Source organism: Dama dama, chromosome 13 (genome assembly GCF_033118175.1).
Source record: "Dama dama isolate Ldn47 chromosome 13, ASM3311817v1, whole genome shotgun sequence".
NCBI classification, from domain to species: Eukaryota; Metazoa; Chordata; class Mammalia; order Artiodactyla; family Cervidae; genus Dama; species Dama dama.
The window spans coordinates 76,191,880-76,216,687 of NC_083693.1; the positions used below are offsets into that span (position 1 = coordinate 76,191,880).

General features: G+C 60.4%; 2 protein-coding genes across 4 annotated transcripts in view; one reads left to right on the top strand and one right to left on the bottom strand.

Annotated features, from left to right (window-relative positions):
* Positions 1 to 24,808, bottom strand: part of BRF1 (BRF1 RNA polymerase III transcription initiation factor subunit) — a 59,890-nt gene that overhangs the window by 2,960 nt on the left and 32,122 nt on the right. For 2 of the 3 annotated variants that reach the window (XM_061159559.1, XM_061159558.1), the window contains 14 exons: positions 23,883 to 23,914; positions 21,280 to 21,352; positions 10,298 to 10,447; positions 9,415 to 9,508; positions 8,495 to 8,621; positions 8,060 to 8,099; positions 7,879 to 7,971; positions 4,226 to 4,495; positions 3,073 to 3,134; positions 2,524 to 2,605; positions 2,395 to 2,450; positions 1,755 to 2,068; positions 371 to 422; positions 5 to 176 (listed from right to left, as the gene is read on the bottom strand). In XM_061159559.1, the coding sequence (XP_061015542.1) occupies positions 5 to 176; positions 371 to 422; positions 1,755 to 2,068; positions 2,395 to 2,450; positions 2,524 to 2,605; positions 3,073 to 3,134; positions 4,226 to 4,495; positions 7,879 to 7,971; positions 8,060 to 8,099; positions 8,495 to 8,621; positions 9,415 to 9,508; positions 10,298 to 10,447; positions 21,280 to 21,352; positions 23,883 to 23,914 (1,617 nt within the window). Of the gene's footprint in view, positions 1 to 4; positions 177 to 370; positions 423 to 1,754; positions 2,069 to 2,394; positions 2,451 to 2,523; positions 2,606 to 3,072; positions 3,135 to 4,225; positions 4,496 to 7,878; positions 7,972 to 8,059; positions 8,100 to 8,494; positions 8,622 to 9,414; positions 9,509 to 10,297; positions 10,448 to 17,290; positions 17,416 to 21,279; positions 21,353 to 23,882; positions 23,915 to 24,808 lie in introns of those variants that run through there. The other variant, XM_061159561.1, reaches the window with a different exon arrangement.
* On the top strand, positions 17,903 to 20,390 carry BTBD6 (BTB domain containing 6). The gene is made up of 4 exons (XM_061159562.1): positions 17,903 to 18,297; positions 18,373 to 18,463; positions 18,601 to 18,719; positions 18,892 to 20,390. The coding sequence occupies exons 1-4, from the start codon at positions 17,918 to 17,920 to the stop codon at positions 19,922 to 19,924; spliced, it is 1,623 nt and encodes a 540-aa protein (XP_061015545.1). The 5' UTR covers positions 17,903 to 17,917; the 3' UTR covers positions 19,925 to 20,390.

The following is a 24,808-nucleotide window of genomic DNA, read 5'->3' on the forward strand; positions in this document are numbered from 1 at the left end:
ACACCGTTGCTGCCCATCATCTGCAGGGCGCTGACGCAGGGCTCTCCGTCCTCCTCCTCCACGTCCTCCTCCTCCGCGTCCTCCTCCGCGTGGTACGACACAGGCCCGCTCTCAACCACGACGGCCGCGGGCCTGACGCGCTCGGCCTCCAGGGAGCGGGCGCTCGGGACAGAGGCCTGCAGGCGAGGCTAGGGCTAGGCAGGCACGGGCATGCTCCGGGCCACCGGGGCAGGACCACCCTGCTGCCGGACCCTGGCTCCTGGAGCCCGGCCCTGCTGCCTGGGAGGGCGCGCCCTCCGCACACCGTTCGCGCACCCTCTCTTCCCCGAGGACCCCGCGCCTGGCCCAGCCCCGCCCCCCGCCAACGCACCTCTCCAAGCGCCACCTTCTTTGCCGGCTGCGTCGACACCATCGGCCTCAACCTGGAAGAGCACACAGCGAGGTGGCCTCAGCGCGGGCCACGCCCCCGCCCAGGAGGACAAGCCCGGAGAGGCCTGCCTCTGACCGCACCCGGCCGGGTGTGGAGGCCAGGAACGCTGGTCCTGTCCCCGGGGGCCTCAAGTGCTGGCCCCTCAACCCCAGAGCATCCCACAGTTGCCTCCTGCACCCAGGCCTGGCCGCCCTCCACCCACCCTGACCCGGCGGGCTGGGCATGTCGCTGACAGGTGGGCCACCCTCTTGGCCTGCTCGCGTCCATGCAGGGCACAGTGGGGGGGGGGACTGGGACCCTCAGGCTGCAGCCGCCGTCGTCCTGCCTGCACTGCGCTGGACACACCCACAACGGACCCCGCAAGAGCCTCCAGCGGTGGACACCCAACAGCAGGGGTCTCTGGCTGGACCACGGGCAGCCTGCCCCGTCAGCAGCAGGGGCTGAGGGCTCTCACGGGGGCCCTGGCTCCCTGTGGCCCTGGCCGGCAGCCTGGAGGGGGAGGCGGCAGGTGAAGGCACAGCTGTGCGCAGGCTGAATCAGTCCCTGCTGCAGGACGGTTCTCCTGGGAAACGGGTGTGCGGGGCTGCGGCATCAGTGACCCCAGGGCAGGCAGAGCAGCCGGAGTCACGGAACCCAAGAGGTGGGAGCCAGAATCATGCTCCTTAGCACCCAAGGGCCGCCCCACGAGCAGGGCGCGTCAGCGGTGCAGAAGGAAGGCCAGAGGGACAGGTCTGTGTCTCAGGCCCTCCTCTCGACGTGCCCCACAGCCATTCACACACTGCCCCGCGGGCGGCCAGGCCTCTGAGCAGGGCCTGCGAGCACCAGGGACACTGACGGAGGAGGGGGAGGGCAGGGGTCCAGCCCCACAGAGCCCAGCACCGCCTGCCCCCCGGGAGCGCCCCTCGAGCACACCTGGGGCCAGGCGGAGCGCACGCTGACCAGTCTTGGGCCTAAAGGGAGCCCGAGGGGCGGGTGCGCAGAGCTGCCTGGACCTGTCCATGCAGGGCGGCCCACCGGCCCCAATGAGGAGGGCTCTGCGGCCGCGCTCCCGGCTTCTCCCAGCCCTGCCGGCCCCACTGTGGTCTCCTCTCCCAGGGTGGGGCAGTGCGGGGGCTTCCAGAGCCCCTGGGTGGGCAACAGGCCTGGCCCCCCGTGCCCCGTTTCTTCAGTCAGGACCGTCTCTGATGCCGCGGGCCCCGTCCAAGCCTGGAGCCCCACTCAGCTCCCCACCAGGGCGGCGGGGGCTCCAGACACCGACACTGGTTTCTGGCATGCAGGTGGTGAGTGACCCCAGCCTGTGCCCCAGGCCCACCCAGCACAGTACCTCTTGCCCACGCTGGTCGAGGGGTCTGGCCGGCTTCTCCTGGAGGGCGTCTTCCGCCGGGACAGCCTCCGGGCACTGGTCCGCTCTGTGGGCCGGGCGGCCTCCCCCTGGGAGGCTGTGTCCTCCCCGGGCGGGGGGCCATGCTCCCGGGGCGGGGGGCCATCCTCCCCGGGCGGGCCGCCCCCGCTGTCCAGGCCCCGCAGCACGCTGTAGTTGATCTTGCTGGAGATTTTCTTCTGCTCCAGCATCTTCTCGATGGCCTCCCCGGCCGTGCTGGCCTGGATCGGCTCCCGGCGCTTGCAGGACTTCTTGGGCTTGAGGGAAACACAAAAATTACGCTTCCTGTGGGCCTTGGTGCCACGAACCAGCGAGGTGCCAGTCAGGGCGTAGGGGGCACCAGCCAAACTCCTGGGAAGGAGACTCACGCCGTCAGGGCTGGCTGGGGCCTCTCACCCTCCCTGGGGACACGGGCCCCTGGGTGGCCAGCGCTGCCCTCTGCCCACGGCCCACCGAGCAGCCCCCAGCCGTCCTGCGCCTCAAGCGGGACCACCCAGGGCCGGGGCCGGCCGTCTGCGGGCGAGAGGCTGCCAGCACAGCCCGGAGGTGTGCGCTCAGGCCCCTGGGCGGGGGGGGCGCCCACCTTGTGCTCCTTGTAGATGCCCAGCTCCCTCTCCTTCGCGATTCTCGCTTCTTTCTCTGAAAGACGGAGGAGCGGGGTCAGCGAGGCCCGCGTCCCAGGCACCTGGGCGGGCACTGGGCGGGCACTCACCCTTCTGCTCCCGCAGGTACTCAGCGTTCTCCCGCATCCAGAGCTCGGCCTTCACGCGGGCTTCCGCCTCATTCAGGATGTACTAGGGCAGAACACAGGGTCACTCAGAGGGCATGCCCGGAGCTCAGCCACAGGGCTGTCCGCTTCGCGCATACCAGTCGGGAAGCGGGTCCCTGACCTGAGAGGGAACGTGTGTGGAGCCCGGGTTCACGGCCCGCCGTCCCCTGCCCTCCCCGGGCCAGCCCCGGGGCTGCACCCCCCCAAGCAGCTCGCAGGCCCCAGGCCATGGGAGCCAGGCCTGCCAGAGTGCAGGCTCAAGGGTCCCGGAGAAGGAGCTGCGCTGATGGCCACAACAGCAGCTGAAGAACTGGCAGTGGCCACAGGCCTGAGGCAACTGCTGACAAATCAGGGGAAGGGCTTCCCGCTGCCTGCGGACTGGCATTGCCAGGCAGTCTGCTCAGAGCCCACCACCACCACAGGCCTGGGACCCCCCAGGGGGAGCAGCCCCGGCCCCCGCCCCGGGAGGCCCCGCGTGCAGGCAGCGCCTACCCGGTCGATCTCGAGGTCATCGATGCCACTCAGGTCCAGCTCCCCGTCCCCACAGGCATCCTCTGGGGGGAAGCACAGGCTGGACTCAGGCTCGGCCTCCCGTGGAAAGGTGCACAGCTCACCAGGGGCTGGCTCGGGGCTCGGGGCCCCAGGCGGTGCCAGGGCGGCTCCAAGCCTCTCCCCCCACGCTGCTCCCAGGGCCTCGTGGGGGAAGCAACTCTGACCCAGAGGAGACCCTGTCCTCACGCTCCTTGCGGAGGAGCTTCTCAACAACATTCCGGGGAGGGGGTCCCAGGGAGCCTCCATGACCACGCTGAGGACCCCCCAGACGTCTGGGCTGCCACCCTCCCGCCCCCTCGGCCTGCGGGTCCCAGCCCACAGGGGGGCAGTCAGGGCGCCCTGCCCCCTCACTGCCCACAGCGGGGGCCCTGCTCTCGGCTGCAGCCAGGACGGCCTCTTGCTGCCCCCGGGCCCCGTGACAGCCCTCTGCTCAGTGCCCTGACCCAGGCGCCTTGCTCTCGGCTGCAGCCAGGACGGCCTCTTGCTGCCCCCGGGCCCCGTGACAGCCCTCTGCTCAGCGCCCTGACCCAGGCGCCCTGGCGCAGCAGCCCCGGGGGTGAAGCCTGCTCGTGCCCAGCAGGGGAGCCTGGTCTGCATCAGGGCCCCCATCCGCCTGCAGGGAACAGCGTGGGCATCGAATAGCATCCTGCTCACAGGGGCTCCTCACACAGAGGCCGAGCCCCCGGTGTCGGGGTGGAGACGAGGCCACGCTCGCGTGAGACGCGAGGGAACCGGCCCTGCCTTCCTCGTGGGGAGGGCCCCGCGGGCACCGGAGCCCAGCAAGCAGTGCCCGTCCGTCCAGTGGAGAGGCGGCTGATGCAGGGGACAGGCGGGGGTGCCAGTCTGCCCCTGTGGCCCCCTGTGATGCGTAGCTTTGGCTTCCTGCGCTGAGGGGCAGGAAGGAGATGGTGGCCACAGCCAACCACGCTGTGGGCTCGGGCCACTGCCAAGGGCCGCGAAGACACTGCCAAGTGCTGCGGGCACCCGGCTGCCAGCACAGCCCCTCCCAAACCTGCCCTCACACAAGGCTGCCCCTCAGCAGCTCCCATGGCCCAGCCGGGAAACCCCCGCCGCCCCAGCCCCTGGCACTCACTGGGCTCGCGGTTCGGGGAGGAGATGCATTCCCGGATGGAGTCCGAGATGCCCAGGCTGGCCGCCGTGGGCAGAGGCCCGAGCAGGGACTCCAGCGCAGGGGGCCTGCCGCCCTCCGCGGGGCCCCCCGCCGCCTCCGCGCCGCCAGAGACGCCGCCTCCTAACAGCTCCTGGTAGAAGTCTTTGTTCAGGTGGCTGGCCGCGGCCTCCAGCTCCTCGTCCTCGGTGTCCTCCTCTCCGAACAAGCTGGACGTGCTGTCCTCAACGGAGCCTAGGACACAGTTTCACATGCCCCCTGTTGAGCATGCAGGAGGCCGCAGCGCCCACCCGGGGAACAGCGTTTCCACACAGCTGCACACATTCCCAACAGCGGGCCTGTCCCCAGCACGCCCACACCACACACGCGCGATGCAACAGCCAACTCAGAACAGATCAGACACAAGCCTAACAGCTCCAAGTACAAACAAACGTTTCTGAGAAAAGATGGGAGATGGGAAGAAATGTTGACTCCAGCGTTGATAAGTCAGATTTCATCAAAAATGAGAACTCTACTTTGAAAGACCCTGTTTAGGAAGACAAAAAGACAAGCTGCAGACTCATCTGCAAATCACATGTTTGACAAGGACCTGCCCCTGGACTGTGTGAGCAACTCTGAAAACACAACCCCATCACAGCTGCACGAAAGTTTGGAGCAGAGACCAGCAGGGGCGTCGCGGGCGGGCACAAGCGCGTCACCCTGTCACGACAGGTGCCTGCAGCCACAGCGAGCCCGCGGGTGCATCCCCCTCCACAGCCACAGTGCAAGGGCGGACACCACACGCCCGTGGCTGCCGCGTTGGGAAGTAGCTTCTGAACCACCCGACCACGTCTCCCCGACCCAGCAATGCCACTCCCCCACATTTACCCTCGAGAAAAGGAAGCAAAGACGGACACAAATGTTCACAGTGGTTTACATGCAACAGTCCCAGACTGCACATAACCCAGGTCCTGTGACTGTGGATCACAACAAACTGTGGAAAATTCTTAAAGAGGTGGGAACATCAGACCACCTGACCTGCCTCCTGAGAAATCTGTGTGCAGGTCAGGAGGCAACAGTTAGAACTGAACATGGAACAACAGACTGGTTCAAAATAGGTGAAGGAGTACATCAAGGCTGTATATTGTCACCCTGCTTGTTCAGCTTATACGAACAGTACATCATGAGAAACGCTGGGCTGGATGAAGCACAAACTGGAATCAAGATTGCTGGGAGAAATATCAATAACCTCAGATATGCAAATGACACCACCTTTATGGCAGAAAGTGAAGAGGAACTAAAGAGCCTCTTGATGAAAGTGGAAGAGGAGAGTGAAAAAGTTGGCTTAAAACTCAACATTCGGAAAACTAAGATGGCTTCTGGTCCCATCACTCACGGCAAATAGATGGAGAAACAATGGAAACAGTGGCTGATTTTATTTTTGGGGCTCCAAAATCACTGCAGATGGTGACTGCAGCCATGAAATTCAAAGACGTTTGCTCCTTGGAAGAAAAGCTATGACCAACCTAGACAGCACATTAAAATGCAAAGACATTACTTTGCCCATAGAGGTCCGTCTAGTCAAGGCTATGGTTTTTCCAGGAGTCACGTATAGATGTGAGAGTTGGACCATAAAGAAAGCTGAGAGCCGAAGAATTGATGCTTTTGAACTGTGGTGTTGGACAAGACTCTTAAGAGTCCTTTGGACTGCAAGGAGATCCAACTTGTCCATCCTAAAGGAAATCAGTCCTGAATATTCATTGGAAGGACTGATACTGAAGCTGAAACTCCAATTTGTTGGCTACCTGTTGCAAAGAACTGACTCATTTGAAAAGACCCTGATGCTGGGAAAGATTGAGGGCAGGAGGAGAAGGGGACGACAGAGGATGAGATGGTTGGATGGCATCACCGACTCAACAGACATGAGTTTGGGTGAACTCCAGGAGTAGTTGGTGATGGACAGGGAGGCCTGGCGTGCTGCGGTCCATGGGGTCGCAAAGAGTCAGACACAACTGAGCGACTGAACTGACTGACTGATGGGCTTCCACCTGGGACCGGACACTCGGGACCCCTGCCCCAGAGGACTGACAGGGGATGGGCCTCTCAGAGCGACAGCACGGAGCGAAAAAGCCGGAGAAGAGATGACCCCTCTCACAGAGAACTCTAGACACAACCGACTTCCAGCCGCAGGAGGCAGCTACAGGCTGGCCTGGTCACCCGCCGGCCCCTGGCCTGTGACACACGCCGCTGATCCCATGCACGGCCCCCTCACGCCCTCGCGGCCCCTCGCCTGGAAGCCCGCGCTATCAGCGCTCGTGTCACCAACAGCCTGCAGGAGGGCCCGCAGAGCGAGGACACTGGCCCGCCGAGCAGTCCCAGAGCTCGGCGCCCTGCACACACGCAGCGCGGCCTCCCGCGGGATGGCCCTTCCTCACCCCGCCCCCCAGCACCAGCCTCCTCCTCCTCACCGTGGAGCGGCGGCTTCCCCAGGCGGGCCATCCCGCAGCAGTGCGGGGCCGCTCGGGGGCCGGGGGTCAGAGGAAGGAGTCCACACCAAGGAGGGCGGACCAGGAGCGAGGGTGGGGTGGGACGTGGAGACGGTCCCGTAAGCAGCGGTGGGTGTGGAGGACGCATCCCTGATGCTCCGGTCAGGAGGAGCCGTGAGAAGCTGGACCTGGAGCAGACCAGTGGTCCCTCCAGAGCACCCAGTGAGCATGCGGGCAGGGACAGCGAGCCCAGCCCCGTGGCTGGGCGGCTGCAAGCAGGTGCTGGCCCAGAAACAGAGACCTCAAGAGACCACATGAAGAAAACCCGGGGACAGCACACATGCTTCCCGAGGCCCAGGGAGCGCCTCGCAAAAGGCACGCGAGCAGACACAGGGGAGCCGGGTCCTTGTGGCGAGAGAGGTCCAGGCTGGGCCGGAGAGCAGAGCCCTGCTGTGTCCAGAGGGGGACACGGGCAGGGTGGGCGGGGAGGCAGGCGGGCAGGGCAGAGACCGCCAGGCATGCACGCAGGCTCATAGGGGACACCCGGCACCAAAAACAAGCCAGCCTCAGCCGAGACCACCTCTGCCTGTGGGAGCATCACACAGCTGACAGCGTGGACGGGGGTCACCCTGGCAGGCACGGAGCCCAGCCCTGGTGGATGGAGCCCGGGGGGCCTGTTCCCCAAGCACCACAGGCATCTCCAACCAGCGGACCTGTGGGCACAACACAGCGGCACAGAGGAGGGACAGTGCCATCAAAGCACCCCCTCAGCACGCGGGACAAGTGTGGGCCCCCCGGCACCGCGGGAGGGATGTGGCAGGCCAGAACTGAGGGCGGAAGTCGCTGGCGGAGTGCCGAGAGGTCGCAGGGCCCATGAGTCAGCGCAAGAGCTGCCTCAGTGGGAGACCGGTAACGCAGCCAGGAAAACAAGGGCGAACCACCCAAGACACGAACGGATAACACAGGAAACTGCCAGAGACAGCACCGTCGGAAGTGCCACGAGGCGCGCCGTGTTCACGTCGGGGACAGGGTGGCTTGGGGCGTCCTGAGGGCACGGAGGCCCAGGGTGGCCCCGGGCGGGCAGGAGGCTGGCAGCGGGAGGGGCTGGGCACAGGCGGACTGCGGGGTGGCTCCGGACACGGCTGGACTCACCGTCCTTCGTCAGGCTGGCGAGCGCCCCCTTGGCCTTGGGCCGGCTGTTTTCTAGCTCAATTTCAATGGCGTCCTGGTAGGTGGTTATCTCACCTGAAGCAATAAGTTAAAAGCAAAAAGTGATCATGAACTCTGTCCCTGTAAGGCCCTGCAGCCTCTGTCCAAGGAGATGGGCGTTTACCTTCCACGTCCTCCAGCTGTTTCGACAGGACTTGTTCAAGCTGCAAAGGAAGGGCACGAGCCTTTAGTGGCGGTGGGACCAGGCCGCGGGCCCGCAGGCCTCTCGGCCCCGGGCAGGGCCCCACCCCGACAGGTGGGACGCGGCTTCAGGCCAGACAGACGCTGGGCCCTGCCGGAAGGAAGCTCCCCTGAGAACCTGTGCTGGAGCACTCGGGCAGCCTAGGGAGACCCCACGAGCGGATGAGCAGACCTGGGGCCCAGGAGCGACGGTGCCCGGTGCAGTCCACCCCGGCCACCCCCACCCCGGGTTCAGCACCCCACCCGCCTCTCCCGGGGCTGTGCATGGATGCACGCCCTCGTCAGTCTTCGTAACGAAGTCACTGTCTGGGAGGAAGGATGGGGCACAGCGACGGCGGAGGCCGCGTGCAGGGCCCACCTGCTTCAGCCGCAGCTTCCTCTGGCCAGCCGTGTAGGATGGGGGGTCGCACTCCTCCTCCAAGTCAATCTTCATAAACTCGTCCACGGTCAGCTGACTGGTGGGCGTGTCCTCGAACTCCGTGAGCCTGAAGCACACGGAGGAAAGGGAATCTGGTGCCCCCGAGCAGCACAGTAACCAGCACCCAGTTAGTGAAACATCCCTCGGGGGTCGTGGGCCTGGGCCCAGCGCCCGCGCACACAGCTGTGCACACGGGGCCCAGGCCTGCCCAGCAGCCTCTCGGTCCTGCTGGACTTTGAAGGCTGGCTTCCCCGGGAGCCAAGGGCAGGCCCCTCAGGGAGATCCCGGGAAGGAGGCCCCCAGTCCCAGGCTGTCACTGCATGCAGGGCTCCTGCGTGGCAGTGAGTGAAACCATGATTAATTCTTGCCCATTTGCCACACAATCTTCAAAGTGCTTAACAGAAGACTCCATAAAGAGAACTAGAGATCAAATAAGCAAACCAAACTCCCTCTACTTTGAAAGCCGCTGTAGAATATGATCTCAGCTCAAACACAGCCATCAGGGGCTCCCGACTCGGGGTAAGCGGGCTGCACTGACCAGCATGCCCACGACTCGCTCACGCCAGGGTGAGTGGAGCTCTGGCCGGAGCTGCCACGATGACCCTGGGAACTCGCTGCCCAAGAAGCAGCTCCCCGGCCGCCCCGGGAAGGGACAGCTGCCGCCTCCGTGGATCACGCTGGCTGTGCCGGCCAGGGGATGGGCACAGCCGGTCTCAGCACCCATTCCTGACCTGCGAGTCAGGGTGACCTCACAAGCCACTGTCCCTCTCAACCCCGGGTGGAAGAAAGGGGCCGCCACACAGACAGAGGCACTGCAGAGGGGGGCTGGCGGGGACCCAGGCAGGACCAGAGCCACCCACCTCTTGCGCAGAGTGGACTCGCACACCTTGACCACGCTAATGACCTCCTTGACAGTTCTCCGGAAATCATGCATCCTGGCTGCAACCAGAAGTGCTGGGAAGAAACACAGGGAATTCAGAAAAGGGACAGTCCAGCGACACCAGGAGCATCCCTGGGCGCAGAGGGCTGCGACCCGCTGCAGGGCTCCGGGAGCCGCGGCGACGCTGACTTGCTCTCCTCCTACGGGCAGTGCTGCAGGCCCGGGACTGAGAGAACCCTAGGAGCACTGGCTGCGCTGCCAGCGATTACACGATCGTTTTAAAAACAAAGAAGGTGCTGCGTCACAGGCTCCTTTCTTAAATGCAAAAATTAAAGAGAATTTTGTGTAACCTCTCAAAGCAAGCGTTGACGCGTATGGGAACGTTGAGGAGACACGGGATGGACCCCACTGCGCTGCACACGGTGACCACGACTGGCTGGCCCTCGGAAAGGCCCAGCTCTGGGCTGGAAACTGGGGACGCAGGCTCGGCGCTGGACACGCCCCTGCGCAGCCCTGACCCTGTGGGACAGGAGGGAGAGAGAGGGCCGGCGAGGCTCCAGGTCCAAACGGGGGGGGCGGGGCTGCACCTCCAGTCAGGCCTCGGGTCAAGGCTGGGAAGCCTGGAGTCCCCTTGGCTTGAGGGTCCTGCCCGCTCCCCAAGGCCGAGGAGGCCAACAGGGAGCAGGCAGAGTCCCTGAGGGCTGGGTCAGGATCGGGCAGGGGGAGCTGGGAGGCAGCTCTGGGAGGAACCCACCCACAGCGGCCCGCCCCACTGAAGGGTGGGCACAGACTGCACTCACTCACGGCCGTGGGGCCCAGCCAGCTCAACCCCGCGCCCCCGTACCCGCCCCGCATGCCCGTACCTGCCCCGCAGAGTCCCGAGGGGCGGCGGCCCGTGTGCATCCAGTCCCTCTTCATCCTCTGCAGCAGCCTCATGGCCGTCATGGACACCTCGTGGTTCTTTTCGCCGAACTCCAGCAGGTGGGCAAAGCGTGGGATGTACAGGCAGGGGTCTGCAGAAGACACGCACCTCAGCGCGGCCCTGGGGAGACGTGCCCCTCTGCTCCCCAGCTCGGGCCTCCCTCGCCCACCCGTCTGCTGCACAAGCTCCCGGGGGCCCCTTTTCCCTGACGGGAGCCCCCCCGGACAAGCAGCCTCAGGAGCAGCTGAGGACACTGCAGCTAGCGGGCAGGACATGTGTGCCCTGCTGTGTGAGGCGGGCCAGGCGTGCGTGTGCACCGCTCAGGCTCTGGCAGCAGCACCCACGCCTGCGGGCTGCTTCGTGGGCATCTTGCGGATTACCAGTGAGGCTGAGCAAATTTTTACGCATTCGTTTTCTGCATTTACGCTTGTGGAACAGCAGCTTAGACCTCCTGCCTCCTTGTCTGGAAGTGCGTGTGCACCTCTTAAGTGAACATTTCTCTCTGGCTAAGGGAGCCAGCCTGGCTGGGCGGGACAGGAGCCACCCGCACGCGCACCGACTCCGTGCGCATCGGCACTTTCCCCGCGCAGCTCTGGGTGAGAAGCGTCAGAGTGGACGAAACCAACTGAGCAATCAACCCGGTAAGCTGTCAGGCCTGCCACAGATAATGAGGAAACCATCCGGCGTCCTGTGAGAGTCCTGGGCCGAGACCTCCTTCGGACACAACCATCAAGCAAGGCTGTGTTCCTCGGGGCGGTGCCGGAGGGCTGAGGAGTAGGCTCCAGGAGGGGCCGGGCTCCGGGAGGGAGGCCCAGCAGAGAAGAGGCTGGTCGGCTCCCCTCGCGAGACCCTGGCCCTGGCCAGCACCCAGCACCGTCCTCCTGGGCTCAGCCTGACCGCCACTCCTGGCCTCGCCGCGTCTGTGAGGGCCCTGGGGATGGCTCTGGCCCCTGGCGGCCCGCGAGATCCCACAAGGAGTTCTTCCATCCTGTCAGCCTTGGCTCGCGGAAAGGACTGGGGAAGGCTTCTGAGGCTGCAGGCTGGCCGCCCTGAAGCAGCCTGGGTCCCCCGCAGCCCACAGGATTCAGGCAGACCTGCTCTGCACCTCGAGCAGATCCCAACAGCCAACCGCACAGCCAAGCATGCAGGTGAGCAGGGGAGCCGTGGGGGAATAAGTCGGAGCCGCGCACTGCGCCTCCCGCACGCGCGCTCTCCCGCACGCTCACTTTACACCCCGGGCAGGATGGCACTGGCCCCGTGGCCCCGCAAGGAGAAAGGGAGCCAGGCCAAGGGGAAGCAGCCGTCACACGACCGTCGCTGTCCTCAACAGATCCTCAAAGCGCCCAACTTCCTCCTCCTGTCTGTCCGGTGAGGACCCTCTCCCCTGCCTGCAGGACCCTCCCACGGCCGGCTGGCCACAGCGTGGGTCCTCTGCCACTCCCGAGTACACTTGCTTCGCTGGTGAGAGAGCTGGCCGGTGTAGGCTGACAACAGGCAGCTAGGACCACTTAACAGACACCGCGGGTCCAGCACGGCAGAGTCATGGGGCCTGGGCAGTCTGGAGCTTCACCTACTTCCACTGTGGGTATGTTAGTTTGGCGTTTTGGGGGATGATTTCATTATGGGGAAAAAACACATATTTTAAAAGTATAATTGCTAACATTTGTAACTATTTTTCAATAAAACAAAACATATCAGAACTAAGGATTAAATTACATGCATATTAAAAGATCTTATCTTGATTTGAGTGCGAATTTGACACTGATTAATTCCTAAAATAGAAAACCGTAAGCCTAAAAGTACTGGTAAGAATTTCAAGACAAATATGCCAGCAGTCTGGGGTAGGTTTGAAGTGGACTGGGGCATTTAACGTCGGGAGAAGAACTAGAAGAAAACGACAAACCTCAAGTACAGATCACGTGACGGGAGTTAAGTTCCCCAGTGCTCAGTTGTGTCCGGCTCTTTGCGGCCCCATGGACTGTAGTCCACCAGGCTCCTCTGTCCATGGAATTTTCCAGGCAATAATACTGGGGTGGGTTGCCATTTCCTACTCCAGAAATTCCCTAGTGCGCTTGGACAAGAACACTAAATCCAGGATACAGTGTTCATAAGAGGCAGTTACAAGTAACACAAAAGGTTGAGATCAAAAGGCCGTTCTGGGCCCCTGAAGCAGGGTCACCAGGAGGAGAAGGGCAGCTGTGAAGGGCACAGCAACAGAGAAGCCAAGGCAAGGGAGGTGTGGGGGCCAGGGCGAACGTGTTTTGGTGGAAAGGACATGGGACAGTCACACACCTGTAACACACTCGGACTCGGGAAGCACTAAATAAAGCAAAAACTGCTAGAAACAGAAATTTCCACACTTGATGCGAGATTTTAACATAACTACAATGATGTGGGATTTTCAACACAACTCTCTCAAACTGGACAGCCTGGCTAGTGGGGGAAATACCAAATGGGAAACTGGATGCCACCACAGGTTCAATTTAACAACTGACTTTTAAAGTCAATACCCTATAAAGAGTAATCATCCTTTTCCAAAGTCTGCAGAACAGTTATAAAAACTGACCGTGTATTAAATAAACTCCCTACATCTGAGAGAACAGAAACGTCACAGGACATGTCCTTTGATCTGAAGTGGAAGAATACTAAACGCTAGCAAGAGAAAGACACACAGCTCCCTCACCTCTAAACAAATCATTAGTGAGCTGGAGAACAGCTTACTAACTGTTCCTTAGAGAATGACAGACTAGAGATCTCTTCAAGAAAATCAGAGACACCAAGGGAACATGTCACACAAAGATGGGAACAATAAAGGACAGAAATGGCAGGGACCTAATGGAAGCAGAAGATATTAAGAGGTGGCGAGAATACACAGAAGAACTATACAAAAAAGATCTTCACGACCCAGATAATCACGATGGTGTGATCACTCAGAGCCAGACATCCTGGAATGTGAAGTCAAGTGGGCCTTAGGAAGCATCACTATGAACAAAGCTAGTGAAGGTGATGTAATTCCAACTGAGTTATTTCAAATCTTAAAAGATGATGCTGTTAAAGTGCTGCACTCAATATGTCAGCAAATTTGGAAAACTCAGCAGTGGCCACAGGACTGGAAAAAGTCAGTTTTCATTCCAATCCCAAAAAAGGGCACCACTAAAGAAAGTTCAAACTACCGCACATGGTAGCGAAGTAATGCTCAAAATTCTCCAAGCTAGGCTTCAACAGCACATGAACAGAGAACTTTCAGATTTCAAGCTGGATGTAGAAAAGGCACAGGAACCAGATATCAAATTTCCGACATTCACTGGACCATAGAAAAAGCAAGAGAATTCTAGAAAAACATCTACTTCTACTTCACTAACTATACTAAAATCTTTGTGTGGATCACAAAAAACTGGAAAATTCTTAAAGAGATAGATACACCAGACCACCTTACTTGCCTCCTGCGAAACTTGTATGCAGGTCAAGAAGCAACAGTTAGAACAGGGCATGAAACAATGGACCAGTTGAAAATTGGGAAAGGAGTACATCAAGGCTATATATATTGTCACCCTGCTTATTTAACTTACATGCAGAGTACATCATAAGAAATGCCAGGCTTGATGAAGCACAAGCTGGAATTAAGATTGCTGGGAAAAATATCAATAACCTCAGATATACAGATGACACCACCCTTATGGCGGAAAGTGAAGAGGAACTAAAGAGCCTCTTGATGAAGGTGAAAGAGGAGAGTGAAAAAGCTTGCTTACAACTCAAACATATACATACGTCAAATCATTACACTGTACACCTTGAACTTATACAATGTCATATGTCAATAACATCCCAGTAAAGAAAAGAGTAAAAAAACTAGCTTAAAACTCTACATTCAAAAAACAAAGATCAGGGCATCCGGTCCCATCACATCAAGGCAAACAGATGGGGAAACAATGGAAAAACAGTGACAGACTTTACTTAGGTTCCAAAATCTCCGCAGATGGTGACTGCAGCTGTGAAATTAAAAGACGCTTACTCCTTGGAAGAAAAAAAGCTATGACAAACCTAGACAATGTATTAAAAAGCAACGACATTACTTTGCTGACAAAGGTCCAAATAGTCAAAGCTATGGTTTTTCCAGTAGTCATATAGAGATATTAGAGCTGGACAATAAAAAAGGCTGAGTGTGGAAGAACTGACACCTTCTAACTGTGATGCTGGAGAAGACTCTTGAGAGTCCCTTGGACAGCAAGGAGATCAAACCAGTCAATCCTAAAGGAAATCAATCCTGAATATTCCTTGGAAGGACTGATGCTGAAGCTCCAATACTTTGGCTACCTGATGCGAAGAGTAAGCTCATTGGAAAAGATCCTGATGCTGGGAAAGACTGAAGGCAGGAGGAGAAGGGGATACAGAGGACGAGATGTTTGGATGACATCACCGACTCAATGGCCATGAGTTTGAGCAAGCTCCGGGAGATGGTTAAAGACAGGGAAGCCTGGTGTGCTGTAGTCCATGGGGTCGCAAAGAGTCAGACACGACTGAGCAACTGAACAACAAAAAGAACCATCTTCTAGGTAACTTAATAGACTTAAGTGCTCCCGTAAAGACAAAATAATGAACTACACGTAGTTAAGTAAAAAACTAAAAATAAAGTGCCTATTATATTTAAAATAGGCAAAAAATGAATATCTAAATAGATGTTTCTCCAAAGAAGACATGAAGATGGCCAATGGGCACATGTAAAAATGCTCAACATCTCTAATTATTACAGAAATGCAAGTCAAAACTACAGGGAGATAACACCTCACACCAGTCAGAACAGCCATCATTAAGAAGTCTACAAATAAACTCTGGAGAAGATGTGGAGAGAAGAGAACCCTAATACACTGCTGCTAGAAAAGAAAGTGGATACAGCCACTATGGAGGACAGTATGGAGGCTCCTTAAAAAACTGAAAAGAGAGTTTGATCCATATGATCCTACAATCCCACTTCTGGGCACATATCCAGAAAATGTACCTCAGTGTTCATAGCAGAACTATTCACAATAGCCAAGACATGGAAGCAGCCTAGATGTCCATCGACAGATGAACAGATAAAGATGTGGTACCTATGTACAATACTACTCCTCCATAAAAAATGAGATAATACGTTTTCCACAACATGGATGGATCTGGAGATGATCATACCAAGTGAAGTAATGGCCTTGCTTATATGTGGAATATTTTTCTTACAAAAAGATACAAATGAACTTATTTACAAAAGAGAAAGAGACTCACAGACTTAGAAAACTTAAGGTTACCAAAGGGGAAGGGGTGGCAGGGAAGGGATAAATTAGAAAATTGAAATTAATACATTCATACTACCATACATATAAAAGCCAAAACCAGTGAGAACTACCACGCAGAGCACAGGGACCTGCACTCAGCACTCGTGCGTGCGTGTGTGTGTGTGCATGCTCAGTCGCCTCTGACTCTTTGCAACCCCATGGATGCAGTCCATCAGGCTCCTCTGACAATGGGATTTCCCAGGCAAGAATGCCGGAATGGGGTGCCATTTCCTGCTCTACAGGGCTTGTACCTGTAAGGGAAAAGAATCTGAAAAAGCACACAGATGCACACACGCACAAAACTGAGTCACGGGGCTGCACACCCGAGCCACACAGCGCTGCAGACGGATGATACTTTGCTCGTTAACAGTATTGAATTTAAAAGAAAGTTAATTCAAAAAACCCGAGACTTCCTTGGCGGTCTAGTTGTTAACACTACGTACTTCCAATGCAGGAGGATGCAGGGTTCAATCCCTGGTTGGGACATTAAGCTCCGTTCTGCCAACCGGTGTGGAAAAACAACGACAACAACAGACTATAGAAGTGCTGTAAAGAGGGCTAAAAAATGGGAAATAGAAACATTTCTTCTAAATAAAAAATACAGGTTTTTACCTGTATAGCAATAATAAAGTAATGAAAAAATAAATGTTACCTTCACCAGGAAAGAATTTCAGAAGATAAAATGGAAAACAGTCTGGTGCTGGTACAAAGACAGATGTACACATACTGGGTCACACAGTCTCTGATGAGGATGCCAAGGCTGCACAATGGGGACAGGGTAATGTCTTCAACAAATGGTGCTGGGAAAACCGGATACCCATGAACAACAGAAAAAAGATGGACCTCCACCTCACACATTACATACAAATCTCAGCTCCAAATAGATTAAAGACCTAACCGTAGGACATGAAACCGTCAATCTTCTAGAAGACAACAGAGGAAGAACATGATGTTGGAATGCAGATGATTTCTTGAATATGACAGCAAAAGAGAAAACAGACAATAACAGGACTGTAAAAAACTTAAGACCCTCCGTGAAGCAAAGGAAACCGTTGAGAGTGAAAAACGCAACGTACAAAATGAGAGAAAGTATCTGCAAATCATGGACTTCTCTTGTGGCTCAGAGGTCAAAGAGTCGGCCTGCAATGCAGGAGATGCGGGTTCGATCCCTGGGTCGGGAAGATCCCCTTGGGGAGGGAATGTCAGTCCGCTCCAGGGCTCTTGCCTGGAGAATCCCATGACAGAGGAGCCTGGGGCGCTGCAGTCCGTTGGGTCGCAACGAGTCGGACACGACTAAGAGAGTAAAAAGCAACAACAACAAGCCCGCAAATCTCCAGAACAGGCAGGGAACGGGCAAGTCTCAGCAATGACAAAACCACCCGATTCAGAAACTGACAAAGCAGCCAGAGAGACTTTTCTGCAGAGGCCCAGAGAGGACCCAGCACAGCTGACGGGCTGCGCAACATCACCGACCATCAGGGGCTGGAGGCCCCCGCGAGGCAGCGCCTCACAGCACGGTCAGGACGGCCGCCCGTGGGGTCGCTGCGGGGCCTCTCCCGACCCTCCCGCACCTGCCCCCGCCCAGGACCGCCCAGCGGACTGCGGGCGGCACAGGCGCCGAGGCTGACCTGGTAGGGGCACGCCCCGACTCCTGGGTCTTGCGCAGGAGCGGCCGCGCTGAGACCTGCAGGGCCGGGGCCGCACCCTCGCCCCCAACCCCGACCGCAAGGTCCAGGTGCAGCGAGCGCCCGCGCGGGGCGGAGCCGGGGAGGGGCGGGGACATGGGCACGTCGGCCGCGCGGGGCGGGGATGAAGCCTGGAAGAGGCAGGGCCACGAGCACGTCGGCCGCGCGGGGCGGGGGCCGGGGGCGGGGCCAAGGGCACGTCGGCCGCGCGGGGCGGGGGTCGGGGGCGGGGCCAAGGGCACGTCGGCCGCGCGGGGCGGGGGTCGGGGGCGGGGCCAAGGGCACGTCGGCCGCGCGGGGCGGGGGCCGGGGGCGGGGCCAAGGGCACGTCGGCCGCGCGGGGCGGGGGTCGGGGGCGGGGCCAAGGGCACGTCGGCCGCGCGGGGCGGGGGCCGGGGGCGGGGCCAAGGGCACGTCGGCCGCGCGGGGCGGGGCCGTGGCGCGACGTGACGCGCGGTGGCCGCGGCGGTGCGGGCTGGAGGCTCCGGCCGGCGGGCGGGGCGGCCCGAGGGAGCAGGGCCCGCCGCCCCGGGCAGGCCGGCACTCCGCGCGCGCGGCCGCCGCGGCCCCATGCTGCTGCCCCTGGCCTGTCTGCACGGCCGAGTGGCGCAGTGCCTCACCGCGCTCCTGGTGCTCGCAGAGCCGCCCCCGAGGCCCCGGCGCGGCGCAAGGGCGCACGGCGCGCCGCCCCCGCGCGCGGAGGCCGCCCTGCCCGCGAAGATGGCCGCGGAGCTCTACGCGCCCGCCAGCGCCGCGGCCGCGGCCGCCGCCACCGCCACGGACATCGCCAACAGCAACGCCGCCGCCGCCGCCGCCGCCGCGGGCAGGAAGGGTCGACCCAGCGCCCCGCTGCCCGCGCCGCCGCCGCCCGCGCCCGCGCCGCCGCCGCCCGACAACAACAACCCGGAGAGCCCCAACTGGCAGTCCTTCCACCCGACCCTGCGCGAGAGGTGAGCCCGGGCCCGCCCGCCCCGCCCCGCCCGCGCGGCCCGAGCCCGAGTGTCCTGTGCCTCTGCCCTTTGCAGGAACGCGCTGATGTTCAACAACGAGCTCATGGCCGACGTGCACTTCGTCGTGGGGCCCCCGGGCGCGGCCCGGAGGGTGCCTGCCCACAAGGTTGGTAGAGGCTCGGCCCTGTGCGCTCCCAAAGGCGACGGGCCGCCTCCCGAGGATGGACGGTCCTCTTCTGGGTGTGGCAGCCGCTGGGGGCAGGGAGGCCCAGGACTCAGGGCCGCGCTCTCTCTCGTTCACAGTATGTCTTGGCCGTGGGCAGCTCTGTCTTCTATGCCATGTTTTACGGGGACCTGGCGGAAGTCAAGTCAGAAATTCACATTCCCGATGTGGAACCTGCAGCTTTTCTGATCTTGTTGAAGTAAGTCTGCCTCCTGAGGGTGGGAGGATGGGGCGGTTCATTGCTGTCTGGTTCTTCCAGTCTGCCGCCTGGAGCGTCCTCAAAGTGCACAGGGACGGATGGGCCCCTCTGTCGGGCGCTGGGTGCCCGGGGTGCCCCCTGCTGCCCATGACTTGGTCCCCACCCTGCCTAGGTACATGTACAGTGACGAGATTGACCTGGAAGCCGACACGGTGCTGGCTACCCTCTACGCTGCCAAGAAGTACATTGTCCCTGCCTTAGCAAAAGCCTGTGTCAACTTTCTGGAGACAAGTCTGGAAGCCAAAAATGCCTGTGTCCTGCTGTCGCAGAGCCGACTGTTTGAGGAGCCTGAGCTGACCCAGCGCTGCTGGGAGGTCATCGACGCGCAGGCTGAGATGGCCCTGAGGTCCGAAGGCTTCTGTGAGATTGACTGGCAGACGCTAGAGATCATCGTCACGCGGGAGGCCCTCAACACCAAGGAGGCTGTGGTTTTTGAGGCAGTCCTGAGCTGGGCGGAGGCCGAGTGCAAGAGGCAGGGCCTGCCCGTCACCCCTCGCAACAAGAGGCACGTGCTGGGGCCAGCCCTCTACCTGGTCCGGATTCCAACCATGACCCTGGAGGAGTTTGCCAACGGCGCCGCGCAGTCAGACATCCTGACGCTGGAGGAGACCCACAACATCTTCCTGTGGTACACAGCAGCCAACAAGCCCCTCCTCGAGTTCCCCCTGACCAAGAGGAAGGGCCTGGCGCCCCAGAGGTGCCACCGCTTCCAGTCCTCCGCCTACCGCAGCAACCAGTGGCGCTACCGCGGGCGCTGCGACAGCATCCAGTTCGCCGTGGACAGGAGGGTCTTCGTTGCCGGGCTGGGCCTGTACGGCTCGAGCTCTGGGAAAGCAGAGTACAGTGTGAAGATCGAACTCAAGCGGCTGGGCGTGGTCCTGGCGCAGAACTTGACCAAATTTGTCTCTGACGGCTCCAGCAACACCTTCTCGGTCTGGTTTGAACACCCCGTGCAGGTGGAGCAGGACACCTTCTACACGGCCAGTGCCGTCCTGGACGGCAGCGAGCTCAGCTACTTTGGGCAGGAGGGCATGACGGAGGTGCAGTGCGGCAAGGTGACCTTCCAGTTCCAGTGCTCCTCTGACAGCACCAACGGGACCGGGGTCCAGGGCGGGCAGATCCCTGAGCTCATCTTCTACGCCTGAGGTGCCTGGGGGCCGGCCATGCTGAGGGGTGGGCCCTGTGTGTGCAGCCAGCCAGGGACTGGGAGTGCTTGGAGGCGGGGAGCGCTCTGCTCCAGTCGGGTCGCACTTGCGGCCTGTCTCCTGTGTACGGTCAGCCCGGGCCCAGGGTGTGACGTGGACGCTCCCCTCCCCAGCCAGAGCCCTGGTCTCTGAGCCGTGGCTGCTGGGCCAGCCTCACAGGCATCTCCTGTACAGTGGGGTGTGCATCTCAGGTGGAGGGCGGGTTTGGGGGTGCAAGGCAGGCCCCAGGTTCCCCCCCAGTGTCGCCTCCCACCTGCTTTGAGGGCTCTGCCCTCTCCCTTGTCCTCTTGGATTCTATTCTAAGTGGTTCTAAGCTTAAGACCGCTTCAAATCCAAAATGGGAAAAGTCACTTCAAGTAGTTCACCTATTTAAGTGGATTTTCATAATAAAGTTTTAACAAAATGAGAGCCACACACAGGTGAATGACTGCGAGTCTCACGGGCCTGACAGCCCTAACAGGTCAGCGGGCAGTCCCATGGGCCCACCTGCCCAGGGTGTGCCCTCTGCCAGCAGCCGGGCCTCCACCCAGGAGGGCTTGCTTTCTGGACTGCAGCCAGACTGCCATGAAGAGAGGCGTCGGGTCGTGTCTACCTTCCAAACTGTCACTCTCCACTCAGAGTCGTCCCATCTGGCTCCAATGTGGAGGGGGTTCTCTGCAGGGCTTGGGGCTCCAGCCCCCGAGAGCAGACCTACCACCTCAGGCTCACAGGCAGCCTGCACGGGCACGCTGTGGCCTCGGGCAGGCCCCTCGGGCCTCTGCTCCCATGCTACAAACTCCCAACCAGTTGCTTTGTCCCTGGAAAACCTCAGCTTGACCCCAGAGGGATGCGCCATGTCCCTCAGCACAAGGATATAGCCCCATCAGAGGAGGACGCCCTGACCTAGTGCATCTCTGCCCCCACCACCCTCACCCCTGGCCCCAGGGGACCATCCTGTGGCGGAGGGGGGCGGGGCAGGACTACAGCCCCTGCCCACCCTCCCTGGCTCCACATGCTGCCTCCTTAGTACAAGAAAATGTGCTTCTAGACACCCACGGGCGACGGAGCAGTCTCTCCGGCGGACGGTGAAAGCGGTTCCCATGGTGAAGCTCCCATAGAGGCCCACCCTGACGGAAAGGCCGGCTCTGTCTGCGGGGGGCCTTGCTGTCCCCAAGGCCCTTGTCACCGGGGTCCTGCTCGCACCTGCCGGGGCCTGACCGCAGCATTCTTTCACGGGAGGCGGTTTCCAGGCGCCAGTGCCCCGCTGCGGGTCCTCGTCCCGCACGCTGCCTCCCGCCCCACGGGCCCCACAGTACCTATGGCCGGTGCGTTGATGCAGAGCTCTCTTGCCAGGAGGAGGAACGTCTTGCCCAGCACGTAAACGTTCACCTGTCGTGAAGAAACACAACTCAGGACAGCCCTTGGCAGCAGGAGAGTGTGTGCTCCTCGGTCACCTTTCGGAGCGGCCCTACTGCCCCCCACAGCAGCCCGGGGCGCCCCCACCCCTCTTCCAGGTGGCTTTTTAAGACTCACTGTCTCAGTGGCAGCTGACTTTGCTGAGAAGGAAAGCTGCCTGCAGGACAGCTGGCTCAGCCGTATCCTCCAGAGCCCGAGGTGCCTGGACAGCAGGGCCCAGGCCGCCCCTCCACCCCGCTCCCCGGGGCGTCCTTGTCGCGTCCCTGCAGGCCAGCGCAGGTGTGGCGGTAGGTCTGCAGACCTGAGTGCCCTGCCTGCTCGCCCCTCGAGGGCCAAGCCCTGCCCAGGCCCACGCTGGGCGTCTCACCGTCCCAGCCTGAGGGGACAAAACCCTGTCTCTACCTGTCCACCCCAGCCCCCCACAGGATCCGGGTCTCGCGAAACGCTGGCTCTGACCCTCTGCTCTGACTCCCCAGAGGGTCCCCTGCCCCGATCAAGCCTGGCCTGTGGGCCCCTTGGCCAGCCCCCAGGAGGATGCCAGGCACAGTGACGAGGTGGCCGAGTGAGGGCCTGGCGGACCTCCCATCACAGGGCCTGCGGACAGCACTCGGGGGCGCACGGAATGGGGCACTGAGCCCCCCTTAGGAGAGGCAATGGGGGTCCCTGTGGGCACCAGTTGGGGCCAGACCCCCCTGCTCACCCCACTGGCAGCTACTCTCTGCCCTCGTCTGACCCCACCCTAAGGGCTGTAGCTCCCAGAGGGGCCTCTGGGGGGTACCCCGCCCAGGCCAGCCTCCAGCCTGCCGGTCGACCCTCTGCCAGGCCCCCCAGCACATCCCTGACGCTGCCCGCCGGTCACAGCCCCGCACCCGGTCCCGCGGCCCGGGCGGATGACACCTGAGTGCTGCAGGAGAGGGTGCCCTGGACAACTTCAAATGAAAGATCAAATTTTTTAAAAGGACATGTGTAAAACATGTGGTTACTGTCAGAGATGCTCACTGCCATTAGTATTCTTTAGAAATCATGACACTGACACTTTGAGGGTCACTTCCGAGTCTGCAGCTGGCTGTGGGTGCCCCCGGGTCCGTCTCACTATGGGGGGGAGGGACAAGGGACCTCCTCCCAGGATCCTCGGCATAACAGCTGCCCCCGGCTCCTGCCAGCAGCCGTCAGCTGTGAGCTCAGCGCGGGAGGTGCTCACCTGGGCACGTGTGAGAGTGAGGATGGACTGAGTCCTGAGCCTTCCCGCACTTCCGCTAGGCGGATGGCCCTGGGCAGTGGGAGCCCTCTGGGCAGGACCTCCCTCGACATGTGTGCACGACACCCACAGTCAAGTAGACATCTGTCCTGTGCGTGCTGAGCCTGTCCCGGCCTCACGCCCTGGAAGGGCCGGGCTCATGACTGCCAGGTCACCGCCCACCCTCCTGGTGCCCAGGCTGGGTTCTGCCTAGGACAAAGGGCCCGAGGCCCGCCCACCCCCTGAGCTGTGTGAACTGTCTGTGTGGGTGCAGCCTGCACACACGGGGTCCTGCTGACCCTGACCTAGCCCCAGGGGAGGGGAGGTCTGCTCCGTCACCTCTCCACCCCAGCCCTGACTGTGTCCCGCTCCCCGAGGTGTGAAGCAGGAAGCACCAGAACACCTCCCTCCACCTTCCAAGCGGCGCCCAAGTACTTCTGGAATGCTGTTCTGAGGAATCGCCAGGAAGGAAACCCGCACGTGGACTTGCCCTGACCAAACACAGTATGTGGAGAACTGGATTTTCATGATCCCAGGGATTCTTTCCAGGGTGACCCCAGAAGGTTTCAGCAGGGCTGCTGAGAGATGCTGTTTATACAAGGCAGTCTCTGAGGTCAGTGCAGGTCTGTCTACCCACCGTGGGGTTGCTGAAGGCCCAGCCCTGGGCCAGCTTCCTTTGGGAGGGGGGATTCCTAGGCACTTTGCTTGCACCCTCACAATGGTCACATCTGCTTTCCCTGACATGGCGTGACGTTAGTTTTCTTTCCAAATCCTCAGTAGAGAGCCCACCAGCACCGAGCCCAAGCTCACCCAGAGCCATAACCAGGGCATGTGCAGACCACAGTGGCCCCGCCCTGGAGATGGCCCCTCCCCATGAGCGTCCCATCCACACTGGTGTCCCTCTTGGTGGTCTTACTATTACCATCAGTCATTTGGAAATGAGAGGAACCCAGAAAGCAAGTTTCTCTAAATAGGCTGCAAGTATTAATATAAGCTGTTACACTGTTTAAATGTATGCACATGGGTCCATTTTGGTCTTTGAAGAACCTCCCTTGCCTTGGACGAAGGTCAGCTGGGCCTCCTGTGGCTCTACAGCCAGCCCCTGGGACACGGCCAGCACCCTGTGTCCAGTGTCACCCTACCCCTTCTGTCCACCAGTTTCCAAACCGAGACCCAGGCCCTCCCTATCCTTCGCCTGTGGACCCTCCCAGCCGGGGTGGGCGGGGTCTGAGCAGGGCAGGGGGGGGGGGGGAGGGGTGCGTCTACCTGGAGCAGGTCGCTGAGGTCGAGGAGCATGTCTGCACGGGAGTCAAGGAGCAACGACCAGGCCCACAGGCGCCGGCCACCGGACGGTCTCCGGGAGGCAGACCCTGGCTGTAGATCTAAGCTCCGGGATCGCGATCCAGAGGCGGCCACGTCGCGGGGAGGGGGAATGGGGGGAGCAGTGAGTCTCCACCACGCAGGGGGCGGGGCTGGGGGCGGGGCTACAACATGGACCTCGAGCACAGCCGCCTGTGCGGGCCAGCCCCTGCATCTGCAAGGGCCCTGCCCAGCCTGGCCCACGAGCACAGGCACCCACTGCGCGCCCGCTGGGCACCAGGCAGGGGGGAAGACACACACACACACACATGGGACCCCTGGGTGGCTGGCAGGCACTGCCACAGTCCTGGTCTCCAGGGGACAGCTGGGGGTACTCTGGCATAGGCCCTGTCCTCATTCTCAGTAGATGAGTAAGGAGTAATCAGAATACGTCCTGAGTGAGTCAAAACCTAGCCAGCCACACACAGAGAACTATATATAAAACATGGGCCTCTGAGAAAAGCAGCTTGTCAAATGAAGTGAAGTTAGTATTACTCATGCTGAGGCTTTGAGAAGTAACTGAGAAAGGATCCGGTGACACTGAACCAGAGCCTGGACCGGGCATCCAGAGGGAAAGAGGGAAGGAAGCCCCGAAGCCACAGCCTCATTCCAGCAGGCGGCGCGCTCTGACATGACCGCCAAGGTCCTTGAATAAAAGGCACCTTGTTTCCCAGCCTCTGAAGACGGGCCCTTCATCAGGGAGTGCAGTGAGACAGAGGAGACTGCAGAGCAGACCAACACTAGTGAGAACTTAGAAAACAAGTGAAATCACAAGTGAAAGGAAGGCCACAGTGAATACATGAGCAGGAATCAGTGACCACAGAAAAAGCTAA

Coding starts and splice junctions, on each gene's coding strand:
- BTBD6 (XM_061159562.1), top strand. CDS start 17,918: ATGCTGCTGCCCCTGGCCTGTCTGCACGGCCGAGTGGCGCAGTGCCTC. Junction 18,464..18,600: donor GGAGGGTGCCTGCCCACAAG/GTTGGTAGAGGC, acceptor TCTCGTTCACAG/TATGTCTTGGCCGTGGGCAG. Junction 18,720..18,891: donor GCTTTTCTGATCTTGTTGAA/GTAAGTCTGCCT, acceptor CACCCTGCCTAG/GTACATGTACAGTGACGAGA.